Below are 11376 nucleotides of genomic sequence, written 5' to 3' on the forward strand. Positions count from 1 at the left end.
GAAACCTGTAGAAATGAATGAGAAAAATGAGCATGTGATATTGAAAAAAGTATATAAGAAAGAATATAAGTCTGTTAAGTTAAAGTATAAGATTGGTGATTATGTTCGTATAAGTAAAATTAAAGGTTTGTTTGAAAAAGGATATACACCAAATTGGTCAACAGAAGTGTTTGTTATTAATGAGGTTATACCATCTAATCCACCAACATATAAAATTAAAGATTTAAACAATGAAGAAGTTAGAGGAAGATTTTATGAACCAGAATTATTGAAAACTAAATATAAGGATGAGTATTTGATTGAAAAAATATTGAGAAAGAAAGGTAATAAAGTGTTTGTTAAATGGTTAGGGTTTGATGATTCAGATAATAGTTGGATAGATAAGAGTAATGTAATATTATAAATGTTATATTTTATGATTATTTCATAAAAGGTATAAAAACTGTTTATTAAATGGTTAGGGTTTAATAATTGCATAATAATTAAATAAATAAAAGTAATATAATATTATAAATGTTATAAATATAGTATAATAATTCACATAATAATTAAATAATATACTATTATAAATCTTATATTTTATGGTTTAATAATTCACATAATAATTAAATAATGTAATATTATAAATGTTATATTTTATGGTTTAATAATTCACATAATAGTTTGATAAGATAAGGAAAATGTTGTAGTGTAAATTTAATGTGTTTAACTTTTATGAATATTTTCATAAAAGGTAATAAAGTGTTTGTTAAATAACTTGGATTTATTAAATGGTTAGGGTTTAATAATTTGCATAATAATTAAATAAATAAAAGTAATATAATATTATAAATGTTATTTCATTAAAGGTAATAAAGTGTTTGTTAAATAACTTGGATTTATTAAATGGTTAGGGTTTAATAATTTGCATAATAATTAAATAAATAAAAGTAATATAATATTATAAATGTTATTTCATTAAAGGTAATAAAGTGTTTGTTAAATAACTTGGATTTATTAAATGGTTAGGGTTTAATAATTTGCATAATAATTAAATAAATAAAAGTAATATAATATTATAAATGTTATTTCATTAAAGGTAATAAAGTGTTTGTTAAATAACTTGGATTTGGATAGAAAGGGTAAACGCGGCGGGGGTGTGGCAATATACTTACGAGACAACTTCCAGGTCAAACTTCTGTCTCAGTCAGCTGGTGTATATAACAGTAGTTCAGAATATATTATACTCGAAGTCACTGTAGGTCACCAGACATTGCTTTTGAGTGTTGTGTATCGTCCCCCCCGTACATCTTTCATAAACTTTGTTGACGATATTGCAAAACATTTACCCAATTACCAACATTCCATAATAATGGGTGATACAAATTGGGATCTTTTAACAACGAAAGACGAAGTCTTGCAATATCGGGATACGATCTCGGGCCTTAACCTTGCTATCTGTCCTCTTGGTCCAACCCATCACATAAGGAACTCAGAATCATGGATAGATGTGATACTGGTATCCAAGGAAGAACACGTAATTAGCCACGGTCAAATCCACACACCCGGCATCTCGTACCATGATATGTTATATATATCCTACAAACTTCGAGTTCCGCAATATAAAACTAAATTCACATCATACAGAGACTTTAGATACATGAATGAAGTAGACCTGAACATCGACGCTGCCTGCTTGCCGTGGCACTCAATAAACTGCCTCCCTACAGTTGACGAGCAGGTAAATACTCTAAATTCTTTAATAATAAATTTGTATGATAGACACGCCCCTGTAGTTAAGAAACGCGTTTCGCGACCTCCATCACCATGGTTAACCGATGAATTACGTTCGTTAATGGCGCGGAGAGATAAAGCTTATAGAGCATACAGGAGACATGTGAAAAATAGTGATCCTTCCAGTGATAGCACAATAAGTCCCAATACAAAATTTGAAAACTATAGAATATTAAGAAACCGTTGCACTCAAGAAGTAGGGAAGGCAAAACGGCGCTTTGCCTATGAAATACTTGAATTTGAAAATAATGGAGCAGTTCTTTGGAAACGGCTAAAAGTATTAGGTGTTGGGAGAAACATAGCCAAGAACGCAGTTAACTATACGCCAGATGAATTGAACACTTTTTTCTGTCAAAGCCGTATGATACCAGCCTCCATGAAACTGCAAACAATGAATAATATTGTAGCTTCAGAAATTAACTCTCTGTTCTCGTTTTCTCACGTACAGCCTGCACATGTATTAAAAGCGATCCAAAGAATTAAATCTCAAGCCACTGGTACAGATGATATTTCAATAACCATGATCAGGAAAATCCTACCGCATGTACTTAATCCTATCACTGACATATTTAATTACTCTCTTGCCACAGGTACTTTTCCCACAGTATGGAAACTCGCTAAGGTCCGCCCACTTCCAAAAAGAACAACGCTGACAATATCTGAGACTATCGTCCTATTAGTGTCCTTCCCGTGCTTTCAAAAGTTTTTGAATATATTGTAAATGATCAAATTCGGGAATACTTAACAACAAATAATTTATTGGATACATTTCAATCTGGTTTTCGAAGTAATCACAGCACATGCACTGCACTAGTAAACGTAACTGAGGATATAAGATGGGCTATTGATAATAGAAAACTAACGCTTCTGACTCTACTTGACTATAGTAAAGCATTTCAAACGATTGATTTTGACATATTACTTCAGAAATTATCATTATTGTTTAATTTTTCTGAACCAGTGGTTAAATGGTTTCATTCTTACCTTCATGAACGTAAACAAAGAGTAGTGATCAATCAGGATCACATATCGACATGGCATTGTATCAACAGTGGAGTGCCGCAGGGTAGCGTACTAGGTCCCCTTCTCTTTGCCCTTTACATTAATGATCTCCCTAAAATTCTCACCTATTGTAAATACCATATTTACGCTGATGATTTTCAGTTATATGCTTCTTTTCCCCCACAAGATATTAATAATGCGATTGAAAAAATAAATACTGAGTTAAACAAAATCAGCGAGTGGTCTACGGCTCATGGGTTAAAATTAAATGCAACAAAATCGCAGTGCATCTTAATTGGCTCTCCAAGAATTCTCTCTTCTATTAATATCTATCAGCTCCCGAATATAAAATTGTCCAATACTGTTATTCCATTCTCCACAACTGTCAAAAATTTGGGAGTCATACTAAATCAAAATCTCTCCTGGTCAGATCAAATAAATGGAGTTTGTAAGAGAGCATTTGGTGCCCTGCATACGTTAAACCGACTAAGAAATTTCTTACCAATATCTCTGAAGATCAAACTTGTCAAGGTACTGGTGTTTCCACATCTTGACTATTGCGACTCAGTCTATTCTGATCTAACAGAAAATCAATCAAAGCGCTTGCAAAGAGTGCAAAATGCATGCGTTAGATTTATTTTCAATATAACTTACAGGGAACATCTCACATCCTTTTATAAAAAACTGTCATGGCTGACGTTAGTTAGAAGAAGAAATTTACATAATCTTACCCTATTGTACAAAATACTTACTACGTCAGAACCATCGTATCTTGCCCGTAGATTTTTATATTTATCAGACTTTCATACTAGAAGCACAAGATCACAAGATAATTTCTTACTCTCCATACCCAGTCACAATTCTGATTCATGCTCAAAATCCTTCACAGTAAGTACTACACGCCTCTGGAACAGTTTACCTCAATTAATACACAACGTTTCCACAGTTGCCAAATTTAAAAAATCTGTAAATTCCCTTCTCTTAAGTAAAGATAAGGATACTGGTAGCTCATGAGTCATCTTCGTTTTACGAGATTATTAATAACCCACATATGAACACACAACCAATAGGTAACCTATGCTAATTTGTACAGCTTATATATTCATAATTCTGGTACCGCTACATGATATATGCATTTTAAGTTTCTCCATGTTATTTTGTTTCCTATATTGTATATTATTTTCCATTTTTGTTTTTGAAGTGTTTAACTATTTTTTTTTACTTCAGTGGTATATTCTTTCTTTATGTGGTTAATACTTTTCTTTTGTAATTGTTAATATTTTCTATATATTGGTGCTTTTTTTTAAAAAAAGAATGTATGCACGTGGTTAAGTGCTCGGAGAAGGCTGCAGAGCCTTAACTTCGCCACGTAAAAGAAGTCATAAATAAATAAATAAATAAATATTTATTAAATGGTTAGGGTTTAATAATTTGCATAATAATCAAATAAATAAAAGTAATATAATATTATAAATGTTATTTCATTAAAGGTAATAAAGTGTTTGTTAAATAACTTGGATTTATTAAATGGTTCCGGTTTAATAATTTGCATAATAATTAAATAAATAAAAGTAATATAATATTATAAATGTTATTTCATTAAAGGTAATAAAGTGTTTGTTAAATAACTTGGATTTATTAAATAGTTAGGGTTTAATAATTTGCATAATAATTAAATAAATAAAAGTAATATAGTATTATAAATGTTATTTCATTAAAGGTAATAAAGTGTTTGTTAAATAACTTGGATTTATTAAATGGTTAGGGTTTAATAATTTGCATAATAATTAAATAAATAAAAGTAATATATTATAAATGTTATTTCATTAAAGGTAATAAAGTGTTTGTTAAATAACTTGGATTTATTAAATGGTTAGGGTTTAATAATTTGCATAATAATTAAATAAATAAAAGTAATATAATATTATAAATGTTATTTCATTAAAGGTAATAAAGTGTTTGTTAAATAACTTGGATTTATTAAATGGTTAGGGTTTAATAATTTGCATAATAATTAAATAAATAAAAGTAATATAATATTATAAATGTTATTTCATTAAAGGTAATAAAGTGTTTGTTAAATAACTTGGATTTATTAAATGGTTAGGGTTTAATAATTTGCATAATAATTAAATAAATAAAAGTAATATAATATTATAAATGTTATTTCATTAAAGGTAAATAGGATAAGAAGGTGAATGATAATTATGATGATGAGTGAGTTTATGAAAATGATTTAATTTTTATCATATTAATAATGACTTTGATGGGGTAATCCCATAAAAGCCCTATACTAACACAACACACTAATATATGTAGACAATGACAGGAGTGTACAAGTATTAGCAGTTGTGTTAGGAAAAATAAGTATGCTAATGTTGGTATATATAACATGAAAAAATATTATGAAAATGAACTAAAAAATTTGGTAAATATATAAATAAACGATGCAGTATTTTTTCATATAAGATGAGTATAAATAATGTTAATTTTACTGGTGAGGAGATGAAGGAGATGTCGATTACAAAACTAAAACTAATATGTAAAGTCAAGAAAATCCGTAATTACAGTTCTTTAAATAAGAGTGAATTAATCAAAAAAATCGAACAATATCAAAATGAACCAGATGAATTGAAAGTTATATACACAATGAATGTTGATGAATTAAAAAAACCATTGAAAAAGGAAAGGAATAAAAGATTATTCTAAATTAAGAAAGGCTGAACTTATTGACCGTATTAAAAAATATGAAGATGAACAAAACAGATCACAAATTAGAAACATATTTCCATTTAAACAAGATGTTTTTGAAGAATCGAAACCACAACGAATACCTATTAAAGTAGAAACAAAGGAAAGAGCAATACAGAAACGATTACAAACTATCACAATTGAAAACATAGGAGGATATAACGATCCAGTGAAGTTTTTAGATGTAAGTGGGAAAGTAGTTATTAACAAAATCAAGGAAGAATTAAAGCACCACCCATTAAAAGTCAACCTTGTATTCATTTGTGATTATATTAAAGATAAAGAAGTACAAGAACGCAATTTTAAAACTATGAATGAAAGAATATTACAATCAACTGACTTAGACGAATATATAACCCATGCTAAACAAAAACTATGTAGAGAGATGGAGGAATTTCAAGGTAGAGGATCAGGATGGACATTACATCAAATTAAACATTTAGAAATCAGACTAAATAAATATGTACCATTACGAGCTTCTTCCTACATTGACCTTCCTAAACCAATTAAAGATAAGAAAGCAGTAATCAATATTAAAAATCAAGACAATAAATGTTTCTTATATTCAATTGCAAGTTATTTAAAACCTATTGATAGATGTTCTCAATATCAACGACCTTCACACTATACAGAAATTGTGAATGAGTTACAAGATAAATATTGTAATGGTATTGAATTTTCTGTACAATTAAAAGATATAGTAAAGTTTGAAAAGAGAAGTAACATATCCATTAACGTGTATAGTTATGATGAATATAATATATACCCACTTCAAATCACAAAAAATAAGCAGGACAAACACGTCAATTTATTATATGTAAAAGATGAAAATAATAGTCATTTTTGTTGGATAAAGGATTTATCGAGATTAATAAGAAGTCAAGTAACAAAACATAAGGAAAAATTGTACTTTTGTGATAGATGTTTGGTAAGACATTTTAGAAATGAGAAGCAATTACAACAACATGAGCTATATTGTAAGGAGCATGAATCTGTTAGAATAGAACTTCCAAAACCATATGACAATCAAATACAATTCCAAAATTATAATAGATCATTTAGAGTACCATTTGCGATATATGCCGTTTTTGAATGTTTGTTATGTAAAATGGAAGTAGACCATAATTGTTCTAAAACTGTGAAGTATCAAAAGCATTTACCAATGAGTTTCTGTTATTATATCAAATACTCAAATGGTGTGTATAAAAGTCCTGTTAGTTATATTGGTTTAGATGCTGCAAAGGTGTTTGTGGAGAAGTTAAAACAAGAAGCAATAGAAATAAAGAAAATATATAACAAAAAAGTTGAAATGAATGGCCTAACTAAAGATGAGAACGAGATATATAATAATTCCAATAGTTGTCATATATGTGAGAGAAACTTGAATGATTTACCATCAGCAATTGAAAAACAAATAAATATGTTAAATAAGAAAATACAATTCGCTAAAGATAATGATAGCATGATTGAAAAGTTAGAAGAATGGAAACATGAATTAGGAAAATGTTTAAAGGATATAAATAAAAATAAAGCAAAAGTAAGAGATCATGATCATTTAACTGGAAAGTTTAGAGGTGCAGCTCACAGTTATTGTAACTTAAGCTATCGAAATCCTAATTTTATTCCAGTATTTATTCACAACTTAAGTGGTTATGATACTCACCTGTTTGTTAAAGAACTTGCTTATGATAAGAATGAAATAAAACTAATTGCGAATAATGAGGAAAAATATATAACATACTCAAAATATGTGAAGGTTGATAAAAAGAATGGAATTAATTTACGATTTCTAGATTCATTTAGGTTTATGCCAAGGAGTTTAGCAGAACTAGCAAAAAACCTTACAAAAGAACAATATAGAGAAACGTCAAAGTACTTCCCTAATGATTTGTTAGATTTAGTAATTAAAAAAGGTGTGTACCCATATGATTATATTGACTCAATTGAAAGATTAGAAGAAACAAAACTACCTTCAAAAGAAATGTTCTTTAATAAACTTACTAAAACCCACATCAGTGATGAAGATTATGAGCATGCGAAAAATGTTTGGAAGTCATTCAATATTAAAAATCTAGGTGAATATACAGAACTTTATAACAAGACAGATGTATTAATATTAGCTGATGTATTTGAAAGTTTTAGAGATGTGTGTTTAAAAGCATATGGTTTAGATCCTGCTTGGTATTTCACTGCTCCTGGTTTATCGTGGCATTCAATGTTAAAGATGACTAAGATCAAACTAGAAATGTTAACTGACTATGACAAAATATTAATGATAGAAAAAGGTATAATAGGTGGAATTTCACAATGTAGTAAGAGATATGTAAAAGCAAATAATAAATATATGAAAAATTATAACAAAGACGAACCTTCAAAGTATTTAGCTTATCTAGATTCAAATAATTTATATGCATGGGCTATGAGTCAGTACATGCCTTACAAAGACTTTAAATGGGTTCAACCTTACATAAACATAATGAATATTCCAGATGATTCAGAAACTGGCTACATATTAGAAGTTGATTTAGAATACCCAGAATACTTACATGATAAACATACAGATCTACCATTAGCTCCAGAAAATATGTGTCCACCAGGATCGAAACATTCAAAATTATTAACAACGCTTTACAATAAAGAAAGATATGTTATTCACTACAGAAACTTAAAACTATATATGTCCTTGGGATGATATTAAAGAAAATTCATAGAGTATTAGAGTTCAAGCAATCAAACTGGTTAAAGAAATATATTGATTTAAATACAAATATGAGAACAAAAGCTAAGAATGATTTCGAGAAAGATTTTTACAAGTTAATGAACAATAGTGTACAGTCTGTTACAAAATAACTGCACCACCTGCTAAAATTTCAAGGTTTTAATTTTCCTTAGAAAATTGTTAATTAATTTTATCTCTAAAGGGGCTTAACGTATCATACACTTGTTAGCCATTGCATTTTGATGTGTTTTTGTTTATTATTACTCATGGATTTTGTGTGATCTTTGCTCAACAGGTGGCAGTGCATTCACTATGCAAATGGCTGCCTCATGTATGCGCAAGTGAATGGTAATCCGCTGATCGTTGTTAATGAAAATTTCTTCCATACGTGACCTTTTGGGCTTGTGGATTGTTGTTTATAATTTGTATATGATATTTAGTGGTTTGTGATTGTTCCTCAATAGTTAGTGTGATTACATACTAAAAATGGGTAAAATACTGAATGACACATCCCCTCGTAAACAAGGGAAGATATTGGCGTTGAACTATCGTGGCATTTCGCAACGTCAAATTGCAAAACAACTTGAACTGCATCATACAACGGTTGGTAGAGTTATTAAAAAGCAAACAATGTATAACAAGTCCTCTTTGAGAGACAAATGTGGTCGAAGGCGAAAAACAAGCCCTCGTGTAGACAGAAAAATAAAGAGCCTAGCTCTGACAAACAGAGCATCATCTTCACGACAAATTGCTCAAACTGTGTCCGATGATACAGGTGTTAGCGTAAGCTACGTGACAGTTGTCAGACGGCTAAAAGAACAAGGAGTTAGGAAGAAAACACCTAGAAAGAAGCCGATACTTAACAGAAATCACGTAAGAGCCAGGAAACACTTTCTTACCATGTACGAAGCGTGGGGTGTTGAAGAATGGGAACATGTGATTTTCTCCGATGAGAAAAAGTTTAGGGTGCTTGGGAATGACAGTGGCGTCCGCCTATGGATGAGAAGTGGGGAAGAACTTAATAGCGACTGTATATCACCGACAAAGAAGTTTGGTGAGAGTGTAAATGGTGTGGGGCTGTTTCACGTCGAAAGGTGTCGGAAGATTAGAAATTTGCAACAGGTCAGTTAACGCACAGTATTACATGGACATTTTAAACCGTAAACTTCTATCAACAGCAAGGGATCATTTCTCAGGCAAAAACTTAGATTACTTCATATTTCAAGATGATAATGCGCCGTGTCACAGAGCTGCTATGGTTAAGAAGTGGTTTGCAGACATGCATATCCAAAGGTTGTGGTGGCCACCTAACTCTCCAGACATGAATCCTATTGAAAATTTATGGCATATCATGTCCCGCAAGCTTTCAGGGAAGTGCTTTCAAACAAGGAAGGAGCTTATTGAAGCTCTGGTGCAAGTGTGGTTCCATGAGTTAGACGAATCCTTGTGCCAATCTCTCGTATACAGCATGCCAAGTAGGTTGGCATCATTGAAAGCTGCATATGGGAAACATACAAAGTACTGAATGAGGTATATACACAGTTATGGCTTTTATACACTTAACAAAACTGTTCAAAAAAGCTCGCATTCAATTCTTGTTCATTAATGAGATGTTAACATGCGTTCATACAAAGTACATGAAAACAATTATATTCACATTTTTTGTAATAATGACAATTTGTAGCATAGTATTATGTAATATATTGTATTTGAATTTTTTGTCTCTATATATGCAGTAGATAAAACACCAAACGATGTATGAGAAATAATTTGAAACCATTCCTATTAATATCTTTCATAATATATATAAACATTCACAAAATGTATAGATTTTTCGTAGGTGGTGCAGTTATTTTGTAACAGACTGTATTTGGTAAAACAATGGAAAACATTAGAAAGAGGCCATCTATTACCTTAGAATGTGATCCAATGAGGGTGGAAAAGTTAATAGCGAAACCGAACTTTGATTACAGAACAATATTTACTGAAGATTTGTGTGCGATACATATGAAAAAAGAAAAATTGACCTTCAACAAACCTATATATGTTGGTATGAGTGTGCTAGATTTGTCAAAACTATTAATGTATGACTTCCATTACAATATTATGAAACCTAAATACGATATCGATATAGACTTATGTTACACGGATACTGATAGTTTTATATATGAAATTAATACAGATGACTTCTACAAAGACTTAAAGGAAATGGTTGATCTATTTGACACAAGTGATTATGGAAAGGATAATCAATATGGAATACCACTAGTAAACAAAAAAGTATTAGGAAAGATGAAGGATGAAAACAAAGGTAAAATAATGACGGAGTTTATTGGGTTAAGATCAAAGATGTATGCGTTTAAAGTTGAGAATGAAGAGGAGAAAAAAGCAAAAGGAATAACGAAATGTGTAGTAGCAAAAGAGTTACAATTTGATGATTATAAGCAAACCCTATTCAATGATGTGAAAACATATAAAAATATAAATCTAATTCGAAGTTGTAAGCATGATGTGTATACCATAGCTGTAAATAAGTTAGCATTAGATTCAAATGATGATAAAAGATATATATACTAGAGGGTGGTGTAAGTACATTAGCTTGGGGGCATTATAAGATATAGTTAAAATGTATTTATGTGTAGTTTAGTTTTAGGTCATATTTAATTAACTTTTATGTATAGTTTAGTTTTAGGTAAAATTTAATTAACTTTTATGTGGTGTAGTTTAGTTTTAGGTTATATTTAATTAACTTTTATGTGTGGTGTAATTGATAGGTGTTAGTGAGTATTTATGTATAGTTTAGTTTTAGGTAGAATTTAATTAACTTTTATGTGTGGTGTAGTTGATAGGTGTTAGTGAGTAATTATGTATAGTTTAGTTTTAAGTAAAATTTATATTTTTAAGTCATAAAAGTTGTTTTTATAATTTTATCCTTAGACATAGGCAACCAGTAACGTGTTAGAAAAAAATTGTAAGAAAATAGAAACTATTTACCGTTTGAATTTTTAAAATCGGTTAATATTTGACGATGTTATAGCCAATTCAAAATTTCGGGATTTTTTACGGGTTTATTTTTGAGTTTTCGGGAAAATGTTATTCTTTTAAAAAGTCTTAAAATTTTATTTGAATTA

General features: G+C 29.7%; 1 protein-coding gene across 1 annotated transcript; it reads left to right on the top strand.

Moving 5' to 3' along the window:
• The first annotated feature begins 8731 nt into the window (after positions 1-8731).
• On the top strand, positions 8732-9376 carry LOC145675137 (uncharacterized). Its single transcript, XM_081745505.1, has one exon. It carries the CDS (start codon positions 8732-8734, stop codon positions 9374-9376), a length of 645 nt encoding a protein of 214 aa, XP_081601631.1.
• Positions 9377-11376: the final 2000 nt, after the last annotated feature.

Source organism: Thermobia domestica, chromosome 18 (assembly GCF_964235325.1).
Source record: "Thermobia domestica chromosome 18, izTheDome1.hap1.1, whole genome shotgun sequence".
Classification (NCBI taxonomy): domain Eukaryota; kingdom Metazoa; phylum Arthropoda; class Insecta; order Zygentoma; family Lepismatidae; genus Thermobia; species Thermobia domestica.

Coding starts and splice junctions, on each gene's coding strand:
- LOC145675137 (XM_081745505.1), top strand. CDS start 8,732: ATGGGTAAAATACTGAATGACACATCCCCTCGTAAACAAGGGAAGATA.